This window comes from Athene cunicularia, assembly GCF_003259725.1.
Source record: "Athene cunicularia isolate RWA chromosome 3 unlocalized genomic scaffold, athCun1 chr3_part1, whole genome shotgun sequence".
Classification (NCBI taxonomy): domain Eukaryota; kingdom Metazoa; phylum Chordata; class Aves; order Strigiformes; family Strigidae; genus Athene; species Athene cunicularia.
This window is the reverse complement of record NW_020799097.1, coordinates 15271295-15297645: the sequence shown is the minus strand read 5'-3', so window position 1 is coordinate 15297645 and position 26351 is coordinate 15271295. Positions and strand designations below refer to the sequence as shown.

The 26351-nt window shown below is 37.2% G+C and overlaps 1 protein-coding gene across 1 annotated transcript in view; it reads left to right on the top strand.

The window, feature by feature from the left end:
* The window catches only part of GREB1 (growth regulating estrogen receptor binding 1), a 103913-nt gene that overhangs the window by 53496 nt on the left and 24066 nt on the right, over nucleotides 1-26351 (top strand). Inside the window, exons 5-22 of the mRNA XM_026846506.1 lie at nucleotides 3576-3758; nucleotides 4057-4200; nucleotides 5584-5709; nucleotides 7608-7730; nucleotides 8607-8744; nucleotides 8928-9113; nucleotides 9684-10034; nucleotides 10748-10876; nucleotides 12388-12513; nucleotides 12974-13171; nucleotides 13262-13442; nucleotides 15088-15280; nucleotides 15867-16003; nucleotides 17331-17670; nucleotides 19203-19318; nucleotides 20019-20218; nucleotides 22037-22126; nucleotides 24167-24783. Of these exons, the coding sequence (XP_026702307.1) occupies nucleotides 3576-3758; nucleotides 4057-4200; nucleotides 5584-5709; nucleotides 7608-7730; nucleotides 8607-8744; nucleotides 8928-9113; nucleotides 9684-10034; nucleotides 10748-10876; nucleotides 12388-12513; nucleotides 12974-13171; nucleotides 13262-13442; nucleotides 15088-15280; nucleotides 15867-16003; nucleotides 17331-17670; nucleotides 19203-19318; nucleotides 20019-20218; nucleotides 22037-22126; nucleotides 24167-24783 (3578 nt within the window). The remainder of the gene's footprint in view (nucleotides 1-3575; nucleotides 3759-4056; nucleotides 4201-5583; nucleotides 5710-7607; nucleotides 7731-8606; nucleotides 8745-8927; nucleotides 9114-9683; nucleotides 10035-10747; nucleotides 10877-12387; nucleotides 12514-12973; nucleotides 13172-13261; nucleotides 13443-15087; nucleotides 15281-15866; nucleotides 16004-17330; nucleotides 17671-19202; nucleotides 19319-20018; nucleotides 20219-22036; nucleotides 22127-24166; nucleotides 24784-26351) is intronic.

Sequence of the window (26351 nt, the reverse complement as noted above, 5' to 3'; positions counted from 1 at the left end):
TTTTTTTTTTTTTTTTTTTTTTTTTTTTAAATGAGTGGGTCCCTGAGGTCAGAATGACAGAGGACAAGATTAGTTTGCTTGCATTGTAAGCTGTGTGTAAGATGAAAACACCGTAGTATAAAATATTGTGGCTGCTTCTGTTAAAATGTGCAATGTTCTGCTGGGCTTTTGTAACAACAGTGAGTTTCTGTACAATGGAACTCTTCAGCTTGACCATACTGATTTTATTTATTTTATGAATTTAGGACTTTAGTCTTCTAATGGAGTGAGAATGAGTAGGTGGGAAAAATGTGGAGCATTGTCAGTGTATGTGTGCTTTTTTTTTGTGAGTAGAACTGAAAAGAATAAATACTTTTGCTGAAAAGTTGAAAATATTATAATTCTTTGTTTAAGCAAGCTGCCAACTTTCCACAAAAATATTAACATCATTTAAAAGTTATTAATTGAAAAGAGAAACAGAAAGAATTTTTTCTGCCAATTTATGAAAGATTAGATTATGAAATATTAGATGGATAGCCTTCCATCCTGAAGTCCTCTCTTTATCCCTAGCACAATCTCACAGGAACCATTTCCCCACTGAGAAGGTAGGTCAGGTTTCATACCCTTTTAGTCCAAGGTTCTTCTGAGCACAGGGTGCCTACTGTGGAGGAGCTTTATAAATTATGGGCAATTGATGATTGTGAGGTGAGCAGATTCAAGCAAATGCGTATGATAAAAATACCAGATACAGTCAAAGACCTTCTGATTAAACAGTCTTGAGAGGGCAACAGCCTTAAGTCACTACTGAACTGAGTTGGATATGCACTGGTGACCTAAAGGTGAAAGGCTTTTAGCCCCTAAAGTCCAGGCATTGATTTCTAATTCTCTTGTGAAATCAATCCCATGACATAGATATATTGAGTCACCTTATGGCTGCCCCGACTCCTCTGACCTTTGTCCTATCTATAATGTATGGAAGAATATTTAACGCAGCTTGTTTATGAAACAAGCTGTCCCCTCTGTCAGCTGCTGCCTTGGGCCATGGCTTATGAACAGGGCATTCAGAGGAAGGAGGACAATGAAATGTTTGGGTTCTCCTTGTTACTCAATCTGCTACATACAGTGCTGTGAGCGAGGCTGGCAGAGCCCTGCAATGAGTAATGATTCAACAGCATTTTATTTCACTGGAATTATAAGATCATGCTGTGTTCTATCTGTGATGTCAGGGTTAAGCTGCATTAACAACGCAATGGCTGTCATCAGAGAGTGTCAGAATGAATGCAATGAAAAATGGTGTTGGCAGGAGCCTACAAGGAAAGACTCTTAACGTGAATCACAGAAGCTGGGGAAGCTTGAGGGGAAAGATGATAGTTTGACTTAAAAGAAAAATTAAATAAAAAACTTCTAAAATTTCTCCAAGGGCATTTCAAAACAAGCAGAGAATTTAGATCTGTTTAATCCTTACTAGGCCTCACCTGTATGCTATACGTGGTGTAAACTAATTTTCCAGTGGATCTCACAGAGTTAAAAATATGTGATTAGGGCAAAAGATTATTTCAGGTAGAGGTTATTGCTAAATCTGGTTTAGGCAGACGATGATTTACAAAAATTACCAATAATGACTGATCTAATGTGCACGTGAAAAGTTTTTATGTCCACTGCTCAACTTCTGTTGAACAAATATTTCTACCTGTGGCTTTGATAAGTTGCTGGACACTCCCAGAAAAATGATAAAATCTAAAAAGTATACAGGTACTTCTATTTTACTTTTGGAAATGGTCCCTTCCTGCTTGTATTTTAAAACACGTAAGGGCTTGTAAATGTCAACCAGGCAAAAATTGCAGTGTTGCTGTCATGCTCAGCATGCTGCCAAATGTATGGGAAGTTTTCGTTTACTAGCAAAAGCATTTTTCATGATTTCTTAATCTGCATAAAATGCATGCAAACTCTACAGCTTTTGCCACATCCATTCTAATTTTGTTTCCTTTTGTTGTTGCTTTTATTGCAGCTACTGAAGGTTCTGTGATGTTAGACAGATGCTTTTGTGCTGACTGATATAACACAGAGGATTCTGCAGAGTCATGACTTGTCCTGATTTTATGAGTCATAATGACCTTTATCATCCTACCGACCAGGATCAGAGAGATAATAGACAGCTTTCAATAGTTGTTAGCCACTTGTTCCCATGGCTACCAGACCAATTTCCACACGAATTTAGGTTTTTTAATAAATTCTTCTGAGCCATTTGAGAACTAATGAAAGTGCTCGGGTTGTAAACCAAGCAGCAGGTGTTTACAAAGCATTATATTTCAGTGCTTCTGTTTTACAGAAGGAAAAAGGTATTAACCATTAATTTGAAAAATTCATTTGTTTGCAATATGTGATTGAAATAATGATTTTCATAAATGGCTCATCTACCATATTATTGATTCTTTACTCCAGTTATTTATTTTCAATGTTATTGTCCATATGTTATGTGAAATATATTTCCTTTATTTTTGCCATTTTCCAATTCACTGAACATACCCTTTCCCTTTCAGTTCTTGCGATGACACATAAAAATGATCATTAGACATGATTAAAATAGAAGAAAACTTTATGCTTTAGGTCACATGTAGGGAACAGAGAGAAAATTTCCACGTGGAATATTATCTTATAATTGCACACTATAGGATTTCTTTGCAGATAATAAGTATTTTCAGACAGTTGCACTGGTCTGAATTAAGATGAAAATTTCTTAGGAAATACTTCGGAAAATAGACAAAAAAAAAAGTTGTTTAAGAATCAAAAGGCAGATAGACAGTTGTGCAAGGAATGCCTTTTATTTATGATGATAATGACATCGCCATCATGAGCCCCTCTTTGATGCTCAAACTGTATCTCAGAATGAGAGGAAATGGCAGTATCTCTGGAAATGCCCCATCAAGCCTGAGTACAATAAGCTTCTTTACGTGCAAGGACTATGTCTATAAAGTTGCAGACACTTTGTTTCCCTAATCATAAATAGTTTAAACTGCTGTGAAGTGCTAACACAGTCCAGCCATAATTGGAGAACCCTACTTTACATTAATAGCCCAGGAAGGCTTTAGTATATTTTCCTCTCTAAAAAAGCATCTGTAGTAGGTACTTGGTACTTAGATCTAGTTAAATATAATAGATTGAATATACTTGGTTTCTTGAGGCTTAATTTCTTGGTTTATTTCAATGAAAGCTCAAACAGAAGTGAAGATGTACTTTCTCTGGTTTTGAATAGGGCTGGGATTAAGCATGTGATTCAGTATTCTTCAGTCAGAGACTGGTTTAATGTTTTACAAGTAGGTAATAAATAGGAATTGCGATCTTTTTCTGGTAGGATAAAATGAAAAATATGGCCTATTTTAATTGTTCTGTAAACATGAGGCTCTGTTCCTGCAATCTGATAACAAAAGGGAAATACAGTGGACTTGATGTAATTCTTTTTGGAGGAAAATGTTGATAAAAAGTTCACTCTGAAAAATATATAAATACAGCTTTTCTCCAGGAAGGAGTTGTGTTTGGATGTTATTAATAGTGACCCACCTATCTCACTGCATTATATGTATTGTTTATTTTATCAGGCTTCTCTGGCAATTGTGTTGGCTGTGGCAAGAAGGGTTTCTGCTACTTTACAGAATTCTCAAATCACATTAATCTTAAACTGACCACTCAGCCCAAGAAACAGAAACACTTAAAGTATTATCTGGTCAGGAATGCGCAGGGAGCTCTGACCAAAGGATCTGTAATCTGCTGGAAAGGGGCAGGTAAGATAATGAAGCTGTCTTCCTCAAGCTCTGGTTTTCATCATCCAATTTTAGCTGTCGTAGGGACCTAAGACACAGCAGTTGAAAGAAAGGCTCTTTAAAGCTAGGTGATTACTAGAGCAGCTGTAAAAAGCAATTCACTGACCTAACATGAGGATGGCATGTCTGAAGACATCAGTTCCTCCCTTCCACTTCTGTAGCCTCTAAGTAATTCATGTGTGAAATTATCTAATCAAATATGCAGAGGAAAAGCAAATGCCACTGTTGTCAGGGGATAAGAAGTTTCTTTTTTGTTAAGAGTTCAGAGGCCGGCAGTCTTCATCCAGCACCTGCTCAAGCACATTGTTCCAGCTGCCAGAAAGTTCGGGCCTCTCGGGAAGCACCGCCAGTGAGCCGCTGCCTGCAGCAAACCCAGGTGCTCCAGCTGGGATTCAGCAAACAGGTACTGCTTAGAGGGAAAACATGCTGGGTTTCCATGTACTCGTACTCTTCTGTGCATGTGTATTTGTGTGTGTGAATGGAAAGACAAATAAGCCCGCTACCACATAAAAGAAGTTAAATAGGTTTAGAGGTACATTACAAAAAAAGAAGGCAATCATACTTTGAAGGCTTGTTGCTGTTCATTTTTTCCTCTCAGGTTTATGCGTAAAAGGTTAGCAAATAATAAAATAGATGTTCTGCAGCTTGCTCACAGCTAAGGCAAACCAAAGTTTTTGGAAAGCCGTTATTTTTAAAGTTGCTGAGAATAGGTATTGTGTTCTTCCAGTTGTTGCTTGTCTGGTCACAGATGACAAATGTCTGTAACATGAACCAGTGTCATTTCCTATTTTTCTTCTGATCCAGTCTATTTTATGTTATGACCAAAATCCTCTTTACTACAGGCATCATGTAGTCATCAGCTGAAAAGCTCTTGAATATTTTTGTCTGTTGAGAAAAGTGTCTTTAATATTAAAAAACAAACTAATGATCAGTTTCCGTAACTTTTTTTTTTTTTTCTGCAATAAGAATTCTTTCAAAACATTTACTTTTTCATTAGCTTGACATAAATGAAAGGTGATGGATGATAGAGTCTAGAGTGATCTCTCTAAGCTTTTTCATAATGAAAACAGCTCTTTAGTGTCTTGTGACTATTACAGAGATTCACACAGAACTGAGGCACATCTGTTTATGGTTATATTCTCTCTCTGAGATAGAAGCCTGTTATATAGTTGTGATCTGGAATACTGGTACCCCTCCAGAACAAATCATCAATCTCTTCATAATAGCAGATTGGCATTTTTTTTTTTTTGGTGAAAGGTTACATATAGAAAAAAGCTACATTAATTACAAGCATATTAGCCTTGAGAAAACCTGTCTCTTTAATGCAGCATAGTTAAAAAAGAGTTTGGAAAGAGGGTGTCAAATTGGAATGGAGGCTTAGGAGATTTTTAGTAAATTTTAAACAAACTCTCTCATTCGTTTAGTTGGTTCCTGAGTAGACTTCATGTAAGAGCTAAAGTCCACTTGCAGAGAAGCTAAAGGATCTGACATAGGTATTTAATTGCAGAATCTGATTTTACCCAGGCACTTAACTATGAGTCAGACAGCAATAATCTGGTATGAGATCAGAACTTTTTTTTTTGTTTTATTGTATTATTTTTTTGGTTTTATTTTAAATTTATTTTTATTTTTATTTTTTTGTTTGTTTTATTCATCATTGCATTCACTCTAAGCAGATCCCGATGGCTCTATTAAAGTAAAAGATCAAGTGATCAGTTTATTTTATCAACCAGGGATCTTGACCTAGAGATGTTTAATATAAATACTTTGGTTTTTTTCTTCCCAGCTGCAGCCATAGATCACACCCCTTCAGCAGCAGCATTCAGTTCAGCAGTTTATAACGGCAAGGAATCACCTAAGCAACAGTTGGTGAAAAATAACCTGTCTGCTCTGACAAGACCTTCGGTGTTAGGTATTTGTATGGACTTCCTATATTTTAATAACCCTAAATTCTATATTTCATGGGCATAATAGAAACATTGAACAAATGATATCATGATCGTAATTTCCTATATGAATAGAAATGACTATTGTCTTCCAAGACATTTCTGACCATAACGTTTTTTCTGTGTTAATTTTCAGAAAACAAATTGTTTAAATGTTTTCAGCCATAGCTTTCTTACAGTTAATATTATTAATTAGAAGTTTTTCTTTATGGTTACCATTCATTCATTTAATAGAAGTACTGACTAGATTCTGAATCCCAGATCTTAAGGAATGTGTCAGTTTGCATCAATCTCACCAGCAGGTTTTGTGAAGGAAATTGAGAAAGATTTATAAGTAATCACTCGTAAGATAATTCCTATGTTGCTGTTCACCTTGGGATGGAGCACTAGACTTTGACAACTGGCTCCAAATTGAAGAAACTGTCCTTACTTCATTATTATCAGATTTGTGTTAATTGTTTTGTGTCACAAACTGTATTCTGTGTCACTGGCTTCTTTAAGCAAGCAAGTTAGTCTTCACTACATCTAGAAACATGCTATGGCTCTATTTTAGAATAAGTCTTCCCAAGTTTCCCTCTGAGCATCACAGCCAAATTCTTTTTCTCTGCCCATTCAGGTTCTTTGATCTCTTTCTTCCATACAGCAACATATTCTTGACAATTTATTTCAGATGGATTACTTTCACATATCAACATATTTGCAGGAAAGTGTATGTTCAAATAAAAAATTATTTCTATTGCTTTAACTATCTTGTGACTTTCGTTACAGTATGCCAGGAAACTAAATGAAAGAATGAGTAGAACAAATGGTTAAATACCGCCCTCAGGTGGTAGAAGTTTAAAGGACAAAGTCATCTTTGAAAACCTTTACGTCAGGTTTCGCAAGTGAACAATATTACTCTAGATCTGAAGACTTGAGGTTTATTTTTAATTTTAATATATTTTGCAAAATTAGATCCCCTTTTTATATAAGATTCTTACTCTGTCTTGAATTTTATGTGGGAATAACCATTCTGCCAAGAGATATAGCCTTGTAGTGTCAAGCAGTGTAACGACCTCTGCATAGTCATGTCCAGAAATAGAAATAGCTGAGCAATTAGAAATTGCTGAGCAATTCCTGGAGGACCACTGACTCTCGATAATTAGATATATGTAATGTTAGTGAAAGTGCATCGTTCTAGGAGTTTGCAGGAGTGCCCGAGAAGATTCAAGAAATTAATGAAAGAAAATCCAAGAAACTAATCATCAGGATCTCCTAGAAAAATTCTAAGGAAGTTGTGGTTTTGCAGGCAAAGGGATTGGAACTACACGTGGATAAGAGGAAAGTACAGAAGTAATTTGCTAGGAATTAATATGGAATAGCATAAAACCAAAGACGGTGACCAGTAAGAAATGACAAAAAAACTGTAAATGGGAAAATTGTTGAAAAAAACTTAGATCTTTATTAATGTTACCCTGAAACCCTTCAGAATTTTATTTTTCAATGTTACATGAAACACTGTCATGTGTTCAGAAATAAAAAGAGCAAAATTCCCCATGTTGTCTTCAAAATACTAACTTAGAAGCATTGTTAGTACATGTCTTGTTCTTACTATGTTATTATTAATACAGAGTAAACATTGGTATAAAATAAGTGAAGTCTACATAGATAATTAAGAGTTCTCTGAACTAGAAAATTCCCAGAAATTTAAGCGGGGCATAGAAAAGTAAAATAAAAAACATAAAAAAGGATTATATTGATGGGGTTGACCCTGTCTACCACAGTACTTAACACACACATTCAGTCTATCAGAACATTGAATTACCATGCACAAAATAGAATACATTTTGTTCTAATACTTTTCTGAAATATTACTGTTATTCAGGCACTTTAACAAATTCAGGGCCTCCAAAAAAGCGCCATAAAGGTTGGTCACCGGAATCTCCATCATCTACAGAAAACTGGAACTTGCAGCTCAACCCACAGGTTCCAAACAGAATTAAAAATGGTAAGCTATACCCAACATAATGATAGTGTTTGTCTCATTATTCAGAAAATAACGGGGGAAGAGAGGCAATATTTTAAAGACGCATGCAGATTCACATTAGAGTTTTGAAAGATGTTTGATACGTACGTGCTCAGAATTATTTATGTTCATTTCCATTAATTTCTTTTTGAGGCCCTGAGTTTAACTCTTATCATGATCCAGTCATCAAGTCGTTATTAAGAAATCCTAACAGGTGTCTGTATCCATCTTTAGGCACCAAAACACCTTTGGGATGTTAAAATTAGTGTCATAACTCAGGTCAAGGTACTATTCTTTGTTTCAATTATTTGTCAGTGTTCTTGGCACTTGGATCTTAGAGTCTAGATACAGACTACAGTGACATGCAGTGAAATAAACCTGCTTTCCCAAACATGTTTTCTTCTAATGTGCTATAGTTTAAATGAAAAATACTGTGAAAAAAGTTACGACTGAACAAATGTTGGATCTTAATTTTTTCTTTCTTGCTATTGCAAGAGAACCTATTTAGAAGCATGAAACTGAACATATCATACAGAATACACAAATCGTAACTATTTGTGCCCTGATATTACATAAGTCGCTGCATTCTTGCATTCATAGCTGGAACTGTTTGTTTATAAACATTTCAAAATCTTTAGATGCATGTCTGATGTTCAAGGTCACACCAATGTAATTAGTCCTCCAAGAAAGTTAGCATAATAGTATGGGCTGTAGTAACAGCTCATGAAATGTGTGATGTAACCATAAAAAGCATTTAACACTGATACCAAATGTGGGTATGAGATGATGTTAAATAATTTTTATTTGAGTAAATCACTATTAGACCTGACTCAAGTAATAATATGTGTAAAATCCTAGATGGAGGAAGCCTATCATCTTTACCACATTCTGCTTTGGTGGGGCCAGCCTCATCTCCCATGGTGGGCTCAGGAGAACCGGTCTCAGTTCCTGACAACTTGCTGAAAATCTGTAAAGCAAAGCCAGTTATTTTTAAAGGTAAAAATCTCAACCCTGTAACAAGACCTTATATCTTTTCCATAAGAGGTGTAAAGATACATCCTACTGCTAAACACTGCTAAAGCTTTCAGTTTTAGAAGGTTTACTATTAAAACTGTTTAATGTATACATGGGAAATTACAAATTTTAGTGTGATGTGCACAAACTTCATTTATTTTGTAGGTCATGGAAACTTCCCATATCTCTGTGGGAACATTAATGATGTGATAGTGAGTCCTTTGCTGTACACCTGTTACAGAAATTCACAGTCTTTATCTAGAGCATATGAACAATATGGTGCCTCCACAATACAGCCTATTTCAGAGGAAATGCAACTCTTACTGACTGTCTACTACCTTGTTCAACTAGGTAAGATAATTTTACATCCAGATAGACTGCAATGAATATATTACATCCCAGCAAATTAAAAAGGGAACATTAGGGCAGAACAATATTACATATCAGTCTTGGGACATGTGATATTAAACAATTTATTTTGTTGTAATGAAACAAAACTAAATAATTGGTTCTTGAAAACCAGGCAGATTGAAATATAATCATAAAAGGTTAATCTTCTATAACCTGAGACCTCAGCAACTAAAAATCAGAAAAGGAAAAGAGCTGCAATTCACCGCTCTTGCATACAGTCTGTGGTTTAGAAGTATTATTTTGCTGAAACAAGCATCTCTCAACCTTTTAAATACTTCTAATTACTGATACTCAAGTTCCAATTAGGGCAGCTTTATCTGAGTATCATAAGGCACTTCAAAATGAAAAATTCGATTCACATCTGTTAAAGGCAATAGAATCAGGCATGCATACATAAATTTGAAACGTGATCATCTCTAAAAAAGTACATATTTTGAAAAAAATGTTTTAAACTCAACAGTTTTGTTTAATTGTTTCATAATACTTCTTTCTTCATTTTTTTTTTTTTAGCCTCAGACCAGGTCCCTTTGATTGAGGATTTGGAACAAATATTCATGCGTTCATGGCGGGAATCACACCTGTCTGAAATCCGTCAGTACCAACAGGCTGTTCCACAGACCTTTCCTCAGGTGGCCAGCCAGATCGCACCAGTGACTTCAGCCCAGCTGCCCTGGCTGGCGGGCCTCGCCGCCAGCTCCTGTAACGATAGTGTCCATATCATTGAGTGCAGCTACTCGCTGGCTGAAGGGCTTTCGGAAATGTTTAAGCTACTCATTGAAGGGAAATTAATAAAGACAAACTACGTGGTGATCATATGTGCCAGTAGAAATCGAGCCATTGATTCCTGCATTGTGATAACAGGTAAGATCTGAAGGGTGTATCTCCAGGCAAAACAGAGTAATTCAATGCTATGAGGGGTTTGGCTGGAGTTTCAGTAAGCTCCCTCAGAAAGCAGAGCTTTGCCCAACAAGTAATGGGTTTTGATGAACCCAAGTTGATGCTGCATAGTTGGGTTTCTCCCCAGCAAATCATACTCTGCGTTACCTGTTTTCTCACTAAGACATCCCAGCCAACACTACTACAAACAAATAATACTGAGTTACAGCATGCACAGTACATAAAGCTCTCCTGCTCTGTGTGAGTGGGATATTATGCAAGCAGAGGACTGAACATATTTTTTAGCTTCTAAAAAAAGATGGTCTTTCAGTGTCATTCTTTTCAACAACCTCTTGAGGGCTATGCTGATAATTAAATAAATTATTTGACCAGCCATTCAAAGATTCATTATGAGTGTAAGATAATTGACAATTCCTTTGACTATTTATATGGTCTTTTTATATATTGTATCAACAAATATTTCCTAAACTGGGAAAGAAACACAAAGAATTGTGAAACATGAATCTATCTTACAGGTGTCTGGTGCATACGTGCATAGGAGAGAGAAAAGACTCATCTCTTCCATTTTTGTGTGTGTGGTATTCATTTAGCTGGGTAGTACTTTTATTATGACTTAGAACATTTTAACTTTAGTTTGAAGTGCTTCCAAAATTACTTGTTTTTTTTTTGTCTTTTAGGAAAGTATCAGGCAAGAGTTCTGTCTGAGAGCATGCTCACTCCTTCAGACTACCAAAAAGAAGTTAACTATCAGCTGGTCACAGGGAAAGTGGAAACTCTGGGGTCCTTCTTTAGCACACTCTGCCCAGGTACCTAATAGGTTATAAAGAGGCACGTTTCCAAGTCCCTGAAACTTTTAAGTCAGAGAAAATACCTGTGCTCATTACCTTTCCAGAAGCAAGACATTATTAGAAATATATAAAAAATGCAGGACAAAGTTGTGAAAATACATCTGAATTGAAATTTCTCCTGAAAATGTCAGTTTCTAAAATCTCTCAGTTTCATAAAAATATGCGAGCAAATAGCTGAGCATATTATTCTTAGCTATGCAAATCCATCCATGCACTATGCAAGTCCATATCCATATGAAACTATAAATTCTTTTGCCCTAAACACGGAATTCACTGAGACCATAATAGAGTTATTTTGTCAAAGGTAGGATTTGCCCTTTCAATTTACCATACTGTGAACTTGGTCATGATGCAAGGGAAAGAGAGGAAAATTGCAGAGAGTCAGGGTTACTGGATCATTTTTAAACTGAGTATACTGAGGATTACTACAGGCAAGATTATCTGGGGATAGATCTAGCCACAGGAAAAGTTAAACTGTATCACACAACTCGAGCAAATGCAGCATATTTGTCAGTGTTAGTGGGATGTCACAGTCCCCTTTGCCATTCACTTGATGTTGGTAAATCTGTACTTAGATCACAAGAACCCTTTTGGATGCATCATGATATTTTGAGTGGTCACTTAAGAGAAACTCGTTTTCCTTGAACCACCGTGTAGTTACGTTAGTGTTTCTACTCTTAGTATCTTCAAAGTATGGTTCTCAAAATCACTTTTACTATTGCTATTGTTTGAGCAGAAGTAAATGAACATCCTAAAAATAGTTGCCTTCTATATCCACTGGATGGCACTTCATGGGGCAGATCCTGCCTTCTGAGCTCAGTGCAGACATGTTCAAACATCTTTTCAACTGCTGAGAAAATACTAAATACTCAGGACAGTCATATTGTATTCTCTGCATAGCTTTATCTGTAAGCAGGTCCCTTGCTGAATAGAATAGGATGTATTTACAGATATTTATATTGTTCAATAAAGTACACCTTGCTTGCTTCAGCATTGTGTATAGCTAAAACCCCTCATATTTCTCTTTCAGCTTTATAGAGAATTATTTTTCTTTCTCTCAAAAATGTTAAAGATTTTAAAATATTTATCAGGTTTTCCAAAGCTTCTTGTAATCGTTATTAGTGAACAGTCCAGCGGCATGATCTGAACATAAACTAACCAGTTTCATGTCTTTGTTGTTGCTGATTTGCATCAGGGACTTGAGGCTAGTTTTCTACCATCCTTCATAAATGCCCTAGCCAATGGTCTGCAGAGCTGGTGTCTCATTCCCTGCTCTTATTTGCATTTTATTAGTGATATACTGTTAAAACTGATGCAATAGAAAATAACAGGAGGGTTCCTGTATAAGTCAAGGGCAGGATAACTAAATAGCAATATAAAGCTCTTTTAAGATCTGTAAAACAAAATCAGTATGAAATGCAGCTCTTACTAACATGGATGTTTATTCCATTATCCCTTCAATTTGATAGAGGGTGACATTGATCTTTTGCTGGAGAAATTTTATCAGGAAAACCAAGGGCACATATCTTCATCACTTTCTGCTTCAGTGAATAAACCAACAGCACTGAATGGAACTGGAACGACTGCATGTACAAGTAAGGAGGATTTTCTAAAGAGGTAACAGAGTAGGTACTTGAGACCATGTGTCTAGGTGTGCAGTTAGATCTATCTGGGCAGAGTCCTAGGCTCTTGGCGGTGAAGGTCCTGACGCAGGCAGCAACTCATGTCTTAGAATAATCAGATTTACTGATGGAATCTCTGCTTCATTCCACTGGGTATTGTAGTCTCTGAAGTTCTAAGTCTTACTTCTGTGGTAGCAGAATGCTATTGCACAAGTTCAGTTTCAGCTCTCAGACATTTAAGAGACTTACAGGACCAAAATGACCAAATGCAGAAATATTTCTTTGCATATTCCATATAGTTTTTCACAAACTGCAACTCCTGTTCATAAGCAAAGTACCTTAAAGAGTAGATCAGTCATTCTTTGCCAGACTAACATTTTATATGAGGTTAGACTTTGAGCATATATCTAAACAGAATTTTGCCTTTTTCCAGGTTATGAGATTGAACGACATCAGATTCGTCCATTCCAGCTAGCAGTGGCTCAGAAATTGCTGTCTCATATTTGCTCAATTGCTGACTCCAGCACTCAAAATCTTGATTTGGGTTCCTTTGAGAAAATTGATTTCTTGATTTGTGTTCCACCCTCCGAAGTGACTTATCAGCAGACTTTGTTTCATCTCTGGCACTCAGGTGCTTATTAGTTAGCTTTATTTTAGATTTACAGGACATTGTTAAATGCATTTGTATTTGGAAATACTGACATTTGTTTCATTTCTTTAGGTATTTTATTAGAACTTGGATTAGAAAAGGAACATCTTACAAAGCAGAGGGTGGAACAGTATGTTATGAAACTAGATGCAGAGGCCCAGATGAAATTCAAAGTATTTTTACAAAACTCTATGCAGAATCCACATACACTGTTTGTGTTAATCCATGATCACGCACACTGGGATCTAATGAGGTAAGAAAACTGTAACTCCTTTTTAGAGAAATTATTATTGTTTGCATTAGTTCTCAAGATCATCTTTCTGATTTATCCCTTCCCTCATCTTTGCATTTTTCTGCTAACTCTTATCTTCCCATGCATTGAATAAACATGTTTTCTTTTAAGGTCCTTCATGACTTATCTTGCTTATTATATTATGCCTCAGTGGAACATTTCAGCTTTTCTTGCTCACCATTCTTATCTTCTTTCAGCCACAACTATTTTTTTTTTTTTTTGTCTGGTTGTCATATGTTCAAAGGAAAGCTTCCTGTGAAAGTACACAGAGCTCATTATCCTCTGTCAGTGTCCTCTGGGCTGGAAAACATGCAAAAACCCTCCACAGTGAGTAGGCAACTAGTGAGCCAACACTGCTGCTTATTTCTTTAACTGATTGGAAATTTTCCAGTACAATGTTTTTTCTATCCAGAATCACTGACTGATAATAATGGAAAGTTTCTGTGGATACGTAGTAATGTCAGGTAGACTCCTCAGAGAAGCAGGGAGCTTTCTGTCCAATGTTTACCAAGTTCCCCATCAGCTCACTTGCATAACTCATTGCTTCCCTCACAGAGCCCCATTTCCTTGGCTTCTCGACAACCTGCCTGCTAAGAAGTTGGGCTGCTTTTGCTTTTTGGCTCCCGAGACACTGGGGAGCTTGGAGAACATACTGAATTCCAGAAACACCAACATATTCCAACTTTGGGAGAACAGTAGTTTATACTAAAAGCTATGGAATCTTGCTTGTGAATGAAATGACAAGGTTTTGCCTTTCACACTGGTCAGGAATGGTGATTTTCACCAGAATTTTGTACCTGCGTGTGAGGGTTTCCTGTTCAACTCCTCTGTATCTGAGGGACTTGCATGGCCCATTACAGCTGTCACAGCCTTTAAGGCATTTATTCATATGGCATCCTTCAGTGACAGGGAAATACCTGTATTGCTGCTTAACTCTGGTATTTTTGCCTCTTATCTAATAAAGATATGTAAGTGACAAATACTTAAGTGACTGTTCTGCAAAGCAAGGTTCATGACACTTAAGTCAGTTAAATGAGGTGCCTAAAACAGGAGGGTAATTGCCTGGGATTGCCCACATAGTCACAACAGAGACACGACATCTCTGAGGGCTGAGTTAGATCTTGGGTGGGCACAGCCACTTTCTGGAGTTACTTATCTCTCTCTGCTGGTAATAGAAGGAGCTTGCAGACACTAGACTTGTAACTTAGTCACTGCAGGTAGATGCCAAAAATTAAATAGCATGAATCTGGACTGAAGTTTTACACCAGAGCAAAGAATTGACGTAGGTGTTCCATGATGCTGGCATTTGCCCTAACAATAACTATTTTTACCTTTCATAACGGCTTTATCTCTCATATTCTGGTAGCTGTAAGGGATGGGTAATTTGCTGTCTAGGGAGACTTACAGTAATTTTCAGCTGCAGTGAAATAATTTGAATTTTTCTTTTTTCCTATCCTTCTATGCAACAAAAGCAGAGCAAAGAATAGAGTCCTAACTTCCTTGTACATGTTTCACTTCAATTTCACATGCAGGTTAAAGCTTTCCACTGACACAAATGTTTCTTTGTGCTGATCACTTTGGAGAGTTTTGGGTTTCTTTTTTGCAGTGCTATGCATAGCCTTTATCCTCAAACAGAACTGTCTACAGGAGTTGTTGATAGACTGTTGAACTGCAGGGAGGTGAAAGAGGCGCCAAATATTGTGACCCTCCATGTGACTTCCTTCCCCTATGCGCTGCAGACACAGCATACTCATATCAGCCCTTACAATGAGATCCACTGGCCTTCTTCATACAGCAATGTAAGATGGATGCTTTGAGGTGCTTTTGTGAGCTTTTCATAAGTTATTTTACAATTACATACTTGATGAAATTGTGGAGGCCCCATGATTTTTGTAAACAAGAATGAAGCCTGGATGGCATCTTTATCTTGTTCAGTCTGAGTTCTTTTCCCCTTGCTTGTCCTGTCATTTCTTGCCTTTTTTCTTTATTCCTTTTATATCTTCTATAAACTGTAGTAGTTCTGCTAAAAATCTTTGAGCTACATAAGTGGAAATCATCTAAAAATCTGCCTCTAGTGCATTACTGCGTAAATATATGAACATTTATGGATTTTTTTCATATGTGTGCATATTTATTCCATACATAGATGTTCTGTCTGTATATATGTATATGTGGGGAGAGAGGAAGAAACAAGGAAAAATTGGGTCAAACTTCTCTCTTAAAAAAAAAATAATTTTTTCTTTCTCTCCTTGTTTTAATGTCTGAGTAGATATATGCTTATTAGAGAACGTGATTTCAAATATATCAGATACCAATGGTTGATCAACTGTAAATTAATAATTGATAGACTTTACCTTTATATTTTTATTGCTTCATTTGCTTTAGGGTGTAGATTTATACCATGAAAACAAGAAATACTTTGGACTGTCAGAATTCATTGAGTCCACCCTCTCTGGACATAGTATTCCACTCCTTCGGTATGACAGCTCATTTGAAGCAATGGTCATGGCTTTGGGAAAAAGGTATGGTATCCTTCTCTGTTTAACACAGGAAATTCAGGAGGTGTGTTCAGTGACTTGAGTTATTACCTAGAAGCCTGGATCTTTTTTTTTTTTTTCTTGCTGTCTCACAAATCAGCTGTGTATGCAAGGACATTTCACTCGTTCTTATTTTCTCCTTCCATCTTTTTTTTATACATTTGGACTGTAATCTAATTAGTCTAGGCTACCTCTTACTGTGAACACACACACAGTTTAGCCCAGTGTAGAGTATGTTCTTGCTGTGACCAGTAGCTACTTGTATATTATAATAATCTAACATTGCATCATCATGTAATTTCATATGTGTTATTGCTTTTCTCCAATGTTATCACTTGCTGACCCTGATTTTGATGTGTAGACTTTGTGTATACTGTACTTGGACCACAAAGAGAAGTGGACATATCACTGTGGCTTTACACTTAAATCAATGATAAAAACTTCAGAGCATCATCAGATCTTGAAAATAAATAATCAGTTTTGCTTGATCTCTATGAAGCAAGTATAGAATCCTGAAAAAGAGTAGTGACACATTATGTGCACGCGTGCAGCGGTGGATGAACTCTGGGATCTGTAAGAAGAATGAGACAGGACAAGTAAAATCTTGTGAATTTCTGTTGCTAACTGGTAGACTGAGCACATACACACTTAACTGCTGGGGTTTCCTTCAGGGTGCTTTGGAGCTCTGATCATGCATATCAACACTTTTCTAAGCAAGCCATAGTTGCTCTTTTTATTGTGCATCTGGGCTTCATTTCTGTGAAAACCAGAACACGGGAACATATTGCATATCCACATTTCTCCCTTCCATTGACTGGGGACTGAGACAGGGTGTACCTGGGCTTGGGAAGTTAGAGTGCTCATTGGATTCAGCTCTCTTGGAAATAAGAGTAAGTTGGTTCAGGGCTTCAGTAAGAATAAAAGAGAAACACCCCTCACCCCCCCCTTAAGAATAACACATAACGAAGTGTACTATTCTCACAGTACTTTGATCGATGATATTACTGAGTGCCTTAGAAAATATTCTGTGATAAATTTTGTAACACCAGTAAAGTCTTGGTAACTTAAAGTGATGTAACCTTACTGGACTACTTGCTTAGTAAATCTTTACTAAGAAATGTAGAGACATCTGTTCTGATTGTGAAATGATACATTGCAAAGGCTATCCAACTGCAATTTGGTGAGTTTCTGCTGTATATTAGATATGAAGGATTCTTTACAGGATAAAATCCTGAGTTTACTATATGTTGAAAAATTAGCTTTTTCACTTTAGCCTTTACTACTTCACTATTTAATTCACCATTTATTTCAGGTTCCCCAGATTACACAGTGCAGTGATAAGGACTTTTGTCCTCATACAACACTACTCTGCAGCTATGATGGCAGTGTGTGGTCTTTCTCAGATGAAGAATTACACCTCAGTTGAAACTCTGGAAATCACCCAAAACCTAATAAACTCTTCAAGACAATGTCCTAGTGGTCATGGCCTCATGGTAGTGTTGAGAATTCCATGTACTCCGCTGGCTGCAGTGGCATATGAACGTCTGTATAATGTAAGGGAAAGACTAGCTCTTGAAGATAACTTTGAAATAATCTTGGGAAATCCTAATTCTGGAATCACAATAGGGAAGCACTTTGTGGAGCAACTAAAGGTAACTTACAGAATGACATATACTGGGAAGCTTCATTAGATGGGTAGGTGGGGAGACTTTACTGGTGAGAATTATGGTCATAAGCTGAAGTGTGGGTCTTACCAGTAAAAAAAAAACCAACCAACCAAACAAACCCACAACGTACCATAAGGAGCATGACTTTTATCTTTTAGACATACTGTCTGTGACACCTCTACTGTCCTACCTCTGGTTAATACTCAGTGAAGTATTAACTAATATGGCTAGAACCTGACTTCTAGCAACAACCCTCCCAAACAGCTGAACTGCTTTTATCTACAGGGACCATGACCAATAAGGAAAAAAGCCAAATAAAGTGGCCACAGTTTTAGCAGAATTTTCTCTCAAAATCATCAGAGTGCCAACAGATTTTCATCAGTGACCAGCTGAGTTATATTATTCTTGTCACCAGCAGGTGGCATGAAGGCACCAAATCAGTGGTGCCTAGAGTACCCTGATATTCACAGCTCAGGACTTTATGCATTCTGGACCATGTTGGTTTATGGATTAAGTTATATCCTTTAGATCCAGAGTTGTGGTCATCCGTTTAAGAAAAGCCTGTGATACTCCCTTGCTTTTCATAAAATTACCATCATCTGATCACCAAAGGAAAAATGTATTCACATTCTAGGATGGTGTAATATATATGGTATGCTCTGTACCGTGTCTGATTAAATACGTCAGATGCAGTCATTTGAGATCCAGGGCGTAATGCTTCTGTAAATTAGGCATAACTTATTCTGAAAAATCAGTATTAGCTCTGAATCACATCCTCATTGTCTTCTCTGACATACGTAATAGTGGTACATGTACAAATGTCAGAGGCTGAGTTGTTGTACTGTTGGTCCTACTGTGTACTCCTTATCTGTAGATCAGTCTTGGAGCAAACACTGACTGGTGTGAGCAAAGCAATATAGCCTGATGTTAAACAGCCAAACAATAGATCTAGTTATCGAACTTCTCATGAAGTTATCAGGAAAACGGTTAGATTTTGGGGAGAGCAGAAGACTTCAGTGGGTAGCAAATGAGGACAAATGAGTGTTGAACAATTCCAGCTTTCCCCTATTCTTCTAACATGAAAAAGCTCACTCCTGCCTCATTTTCTTCCTTAGACTCAGACATCCATACATTATCTGCCACAAGAAGCAATCCTCTGAACTCTTCTCTCCCCCAAAGCTCCTACTCAGCTTTACTGTCCATTGTACCATGTACACTCTGCCCACCTATGCTCTGGCCCCAGTGCTATGCAACTGGGAAGCTGGGAGGCTTTTCCATACTGTGCCAACATACTGTCCCAACTTCCTCAAATTTACATCAGGCAGATTGCTACCTGTAATGCTGTAGGAATTGTGCAATCTGCCTATGTTGAAATTGGCTCTGCTCTGTGCCTTCCCTTGGTGGAACATCCATCCACTGTACGAAACGATTCATATAATGGATGATCAAAGTATATATTTCTGGTTTTTTATTTGTGCCATATAGATATGTCAAACAGTGTTTCTTACGTTGTACAGGTCTGGCAGAAAATTGAAGATGTAGATTGGAGGCCACAGACTTACTTGGAACTGGAAGGTTTGCCTTGTATATTGATATTTAGTGGTATGGATCCACAAGGGGAGTCTTTGCCACGGTAAGAAGATCCAGTATTTTCTCAGTGGCAGTGTTCTGTCCATTGCTTACCAAATGTCTGAAGATTAACTGCGTAATTACTTGTGGGAGAAGAAAACAGGTTTCAGTGTCAAGATTTTTTTACCTATTTTTTGGCAGTTTTTATATCATAAATAAAAACCCTATGTCATTAATGATAATTTCCTTTTTACAGTAATATATAAATACCTCAGAAAACATTATGATTTTCCTAGTTTAGAGGAGACAATAAGGGTATGTAAAAAAAAAGTATAGCTGCTTTAGATATCCTAGGGTAGCTGAGACATCCCCATGATGCTGTGTATGTGCTACAGGATGTGTGGAGAGATCAGTGTCTTCTGGAATGACAGGATGCCCTGGGGCACTAAATGCTTTCGTGTGTTCAATTGAATACCATTCTGTGTGTTAGGTTTAGAACCCAAATACTTTTTTTTTTTTTTTTTTTCTTATGCTGATGCTAATGTTCAGTGCACTAGATGAAGCTGCATAACTGGGTTAAAAAAAATAAAAGTGTATGCACCACAGTGGTGAATTTATTAAGTATGGAAGATATACTGTGTTCTATCATCTCATCTGTAGTTTAAGCAGATTATGAAAAAATTCCCCTTTGGCTGTGTTTGTAAAAGAAATAAGGGAGTAGATTAGAGTGAGGTTTCATACGAGCCCCTCTTGTTTCTCTCTAGATCACTGAGATACTGTGACCTACGTTTAATAAATTCATCTTCTTTGGTAAGGACAACCTTGGAGCAAGAACTTGGTTTGGCAGCATACTTTGTGAGCTCAGAAATTCACACAGAAAAAGCAGTTGTGAATGATGTGTTAGAAAGTGACCCAGAGAAACTAAGCAGCACTGATAATGAAGATGAAGAAATAGCGACGGAAGGTATTATTAGTAGTGATAATAAAAGAAGCTGTAAAATGATTGAGTTGTATTAGAAAAAGCAGGCTTGTATAGATACCTACTTGGTGAGGGTTTCTAGAGTTAGCTTTACTGAGTGAACTCTGCTCCTCAGATTTGCTTCATCTCACCCAACCTGTGTTTTCTCACCCTCCCTGCCTGGGGACTGCTGCTGCTGCACCATTTTAATCTCTTGCAGATCTGCTGCTGCATCTGTTCTCTCTCTGTTTTTTTGGCTCTCTTCTCTCCCCTCCCTCTGTACGTCCTTTGCCTCATATGTTCTGGCACCTGTGAAGTGGAGCTTGACTGGGTACATCTAGTGATGCTCACTGCTGGGAGTGCTCTGCTACTGTTTTGCCCTCGCTGCAGCAGGGAAGGGTGCGCTTTGCCACCTGAGAAACGGTGACCAGATCCCCTCTCTCACAGCAGGGGCAGCTCCACCTAAACTGTCCCTGACTGATGATACCCAACCTATGCTTACACACTGACAATGATGAAGATTCCTCCCAAGGAAACTGCATATAGTACAGCTGAGTAGTCTCTAGTTTGTAAGGTATTAAACAGTATGGCTAGAAAATATATCTGAACATAGTAACTTCTGAGTATTCCTTGAAAATGTCCATTCATTCAAACTGACAGTGTAGTTAGTGTGGTGACTTTATAATTTCTTAAGAGAGCAATTAGGAACATATAAATGTATAAACAACCAACAATAATTTACCCATGAACTGTTCGGGTCTTTTTTGAATGATAGTTGATGGGCACTATCAGTTATTAAGTTCTTTACATTTTTGTTCACTGTCTATTGTGCCTTGTAATTGTGGAAAACAACGGATTTTTATCCCAATAGGTTATTTAAATCTCAAGTTCTTGCCTTCATTTCCTTTTCTATACTATGAGGAGGAAGATAGCTGACTACTGTTCACCTATTAAGTTCTTACTCATTGATAATGAGGATAGCAGAACAAGCAGAACAAAAATATTTACTTTAATTGGATATGTACTTTACATAGAAGAATGAAATAGCTGAGGTCATACTCAGACTGTCTACAACAGAGGCTACTTTAGATGTGATGAGTACTTCTGTCCATTTAGTTGAAGCATGCCGAGATTGTATGTGATCTGAGTCAAATGGTCATCTAAGTTGTCAGGTGTCTAAATTGTAAGGCCGCTTATGCTTGTATGCTCCTCCAGAGTCCAATTCAGAACACTTGAGATAGACTTACAGCCTTAATTTTTCTGCTGGCAGTGCTAAGGTTTCTGTTTACCACGGTAAGACTGTATAGAAACAAGCATTTTAACTTAGAAGCCTAAACTAGGAACCTCAAGTGAATATCCTTGGTGGCCATCCAAATGTAGATTTTCGTCACCAAAAGCTGAGGTATAATCTGGCTGTAAAGTTGTAATGTATGAGGTAGGATGTAATTTCATAACATACTGACAAAATAGAGCTTGTTGGCTGTTGGTTTACCTGACACTGGTTTAGTGAGGAAAATAAGACATGGGTAGAAAAAGAAAACATGGTTGAGACATGCCTAGAAATTACCAGCTCCTGGCTGCAGCCTTGATTTGGTGAAGCTACGGCAGCTCAGCATAGTTAGATTAGGACATAGGCTGGTCCAATATTGCATGGTAGGAACAGATACTCCATACTGAAAATAGAGTCAGAATGAGGACAAAACCCACACAAACTCTTGTGGGCTTTTCCCTACTTGTATCTTGACGATGTAACTTTGCTTTCTTACAGGCTTACTTTAATTATATTTTGGTTTTGTTTTCCCTTTACTACCATTCATGAAACAGGTTCTACTTCAGAAAAGAGAAGTCCTATGAAAAGAGAAAGATCTCGTTCCCATGACTCTGCATCTTCATCTCTCTCTTCAAAAGCTTCCAGTAAGACCTTAAGATCATCTCTATTAAGTTACATTTAGGACATAAATAAGACCTTTTATTCAGATTATTAGATAAATAATAAAAGGCGTAATCCACTAAGATTTTGGTAAAGCCTATTTTAATGGGATCACTAAAGATAACTTTAAAACAAATAAGGATCAGACTTCTGAAATATAAGAAATAAGATCTTTTCTTGCTTGAAAAATAATCACAGGATAGGGTGCCTAAACCAGGCACTTCTTTAATATGTGCTACTGGGGTATGAATGCTCAGTTAGTACTGTGATGGCTGAGTGTGCTCGCTGAAGCCATGACAACTTATGAAAAAGAAAACAAGCTTCACATTTTTAAAAAACCTTTTGAAAATCTATAGGAGAAAAAGTATGCTCATCCTCATTGGTATATTTCTTTTTGTTTTGTCTCTGGAATGTTCACTCATTAATTTTGCACTGTTTGAAAGCTCTTTTAGAGGTGGATAATTTTTTAAATCTTTGGTTCCTTTTTAATCTGCGAAGGGATGTAGAAAGCATGAGGCAAATTACTACATCTCTTTGATAAATTTCTTCGCATTCTTTTATGCAGATAATATCAAGAGGAGAGTTGAATAAAAATGGGGAATATAAATTGTACTGTAACTTCCTAGAAGTTGCAATCTCATGCAGCATTTAAAATCATGCTGGGTTTTTTCAGTGACAGTATATTCATTTTGATCTAATTGTAGTTTTCAACATTGTGATGTGCGTATTTGGCCCATGATTTCTTTTCTACAGGCACATTGGTGGTTAAAAAAGGACAAAATTCTTGAAAACTTTTGGATAAGCTTCATCAACACTTTAATTTTCAAAATATTTTCTTCTTTAAACTTGGGCTGTTCATCAGTTCCAGTGTCCATGTGGCATGCCTGTGACTTTGTGGCCTCAGTTTGTCTGTGGTTAAAGAAATGTTTTTTCGTTTCTTTTTTTTCTGCGCTCTTGGATACAGGTATTTTGAAGGATGTCACAGTGGGTTTTTTTTTATAGCCATTCATACTGCTGGTGATATTTTTGTATTTATTGCTAATGTCCTTTACTGGCTATTTTAGATTAATATGCAGCTGGAGTATATCTTACTATGTCTTGAGACCAAGAGAAATGACGCGTTTTTGTTACTTCAAAATACGGGCAGTTGTTTGAGAACCAAGACCGTTGTTTTCACCATGAGAGGAAAGCCGTGTGTATCTATGTTTAGCTTCAGATAAATATTCCTAGTATCATGTGGAGACTGATTCTTCAACCAGTTCTGAGTCTACTCTGAAGACTGTGAAGTATTTGCATCTCCTCTTTGGAATTCACTAAGCATTAAAGATGCTCAGAACCACTTAAAATGAGGCCTTAAACTTTCAAGAACTCTTATTAGTTAGAATATAGAAGGTAAAAATAGACCACTTTCAGAAAATCAGCAATTAGCTGTGGAGTATATCTACATGACATATTCAAGGCCAACATTTGTGAGTTCAGTATGTGCTCTGAACTGACCCAAAGCTGTATGAATGCATTAATGCCTTATGTAGCACCAGAGACTTGAGAGCCAAGTTTTATTAGATTAAACTACATGCTGTAGCGATGCAGACACATGAGTGTCAGTTCAGAGCTGACTCAGAGGACTGTTTCTAGATGTCAGTCTGTAGACACTTCTGTAGTCTGATGGGGCTATAACCTTTGAATATTTATTTTATTACATTCTTTTAAACAGTGGTTTCAGTAATTTTTATTTGTCTCGTGATGAAAGTATCTGATGAACACTTCAAGCAAGGAATGAATGAGAGAAGTAGAGAACAGGACAATCACTGACATCTTTCCTATGCACTTCAGTGCTTTAAAAGCCACTTTCAGCATTAAGATGTATACCCCAAACTAGTCCCATTAGGACTTCTTGTATGAGAAAGGTGAAAGCAAGAACAGGACTGGGATTGCAATGTTTGTTGAATACTCTATCCATGTTTACCCATGCCATTGACTAGCAGAGATAGTTGCACTGTGTTGAAATACAAACTTTCTTTTAGTTACAGCATTCTGCAGTGAGTCATCTCCTCCTTTAATAGCATCAGGGGATACAGCAAAATCCCCCCACCAAGTCCTAAGCAACAGCACTGAAGAAAATACAAATAACTATGAAAGGCAGAAGCAGAAAGTAGACAAGGGGGCACAAACAACAATCAGCAAACACTTGCCACTGGTAACTGAACAGCTGGATATTAAACAAAACATTAAAAGTGCCCAAATTTCCATCACCTCATCATCCTCCTCACCTTTCTCCTCCTCTTCTTCCTCCTCTGCACCTACTCATAACTCCTTCATCCTACAGACCTCTCAGTGCTCCATGACCAAAGCATCAAAACAGCCTCCTATAGTTTTCCTGCCCAAACTGGTTTATGACATTATTACTTCTACGGACAGCAGTGGACTTCCCAAATCTTCTTCACTCTTGCCTTATCATTCTGTTATGTGGGCAAGTTCTTTTCGTCCTCTTATGAGTAAGATGATGACTTGCACGGAGCAGTCTCTATACTACCGCCAATGGACGGTTCCCAAGCCAATCCATATGGACTACAACAATAGAAATGAGGGCAGAATGGACACCTTTCATCCAAGAAGGCTGCTGCTGAGTGGGCCACCACAGGTGTGTATATAAGAACAAGGTATTATCACTGATTTATTTTGTTTAATTTTATCATAATCTCAGAAGAAATAGATTAGTTATTATCATTCATACTTGAAGGTTTTGTTTTTTTTTTGGTGGAGAGTAAGTTGCTTATGTTTTATTTCCTAACCATTTCTAATAAAATAATCTTCCTTTCTTTACTGTTAGCCTGAGTTTGAAGTTGATGAAGCTGTAGCAGTGTTCATTTTCTGTCAGTCTCTCTCCATTAAAATGTTTTAAAAGATAGTTTGCTCAAGAGATAGATTTATTGTATAATTTCAGTTTGTTAAAGTTGAAAATGCATATACATTTTAAATAAAGATCGAAGATCTTCACAAAACCACTTTCTTATGAACAATCTGAAGACAATTGGGAATTTGTAACTATTTTCTCAGTTTCCTCCACACAGCAGACAGAAATAGAAGTTGTTGTAAATAATACATGCAAGAAGTCCGGTTCTACACTAGAAGAGCTATCTTTCCAAGATGAGTAGATGAGCCAAGAGATCTAAATTACATTGAAAAGATACATGAAAATGAGTATAGTTCTAAGAAGTTCCTTTTTTTTTTTTTTTTTCTAAATTATCTAAGAATGTTAGCACTTATCTTTGAGCAAGGTATCTCCTAGTTCAATGCACATGTTATATGCTAAAGGTAATATTGTGCCTCTTAGGGCAACAAAGCTGGTGAAGGGCCTGGAACACAGGTCTTATGAGGAACAGGTGAGGGAACTGGAGTTGTTCAGTTTGGAGAAGAGGAGGCTGAGGGGAGACCTCATCGCCCTCTACAGCTCCCTGAAAGGAGGGTGCAGAGAGCTGGGGATGAGTCTCTTTAACCAAGTAACAGGTGATAGGATAAGAGGGAATGGCCTCAAATTGCACCAGGGAAGGTTAAGACTGGATATTAGGAAGCATTTCTTTACAGAACGGGTTGTTGGGCGTTGGAATGGGCTGCCCAGGGAGGTGGCGGAGTCCCCATCCCTGGAGATGTTTAAGAGTCAGGTCGGCATAGCACTGAGGGATCTGGTGTAGTTGGGAACTGTCAGTGTTAGGTTAATGGTTGGACTGGATGATCTTCAAGGTCTTTTCCAACCTAGACGATTCTGTGGTTCTGTGATTCTGGGATTCATGTCTGCTGAAATATGAAGCAACAGGATAAGAAGAGATACCATGCCTACTGAGAACATACATATGTCCTGTGAACTTCAGAAGTCAAAAAAGATAAATCCAAACCAAAGCAAAGACCCATATTGCCAGTTACTGTAAAGCCAACCCAAAGAATTAATCCAAATATAATTTGATTTAACTTGCCTCATGATCCACTCTTCTCTGCCCATGCATTGCAAAAGGAAACTGTACATTGCTATTTGTTAAATGATTGTATTCCATTTTACACCAATATTTATTGTGCAGTAGACTAGAAAGAACATAAATGGGCTTTTCATACTGGGACTTCCTGCAAATTTACAGTAACCTGTAATTCATAAAAGTACTCTGATGAACAGTTTTTCACTGTTCATTCCTTTGATCTAAATTGTCCCTGTTTGCC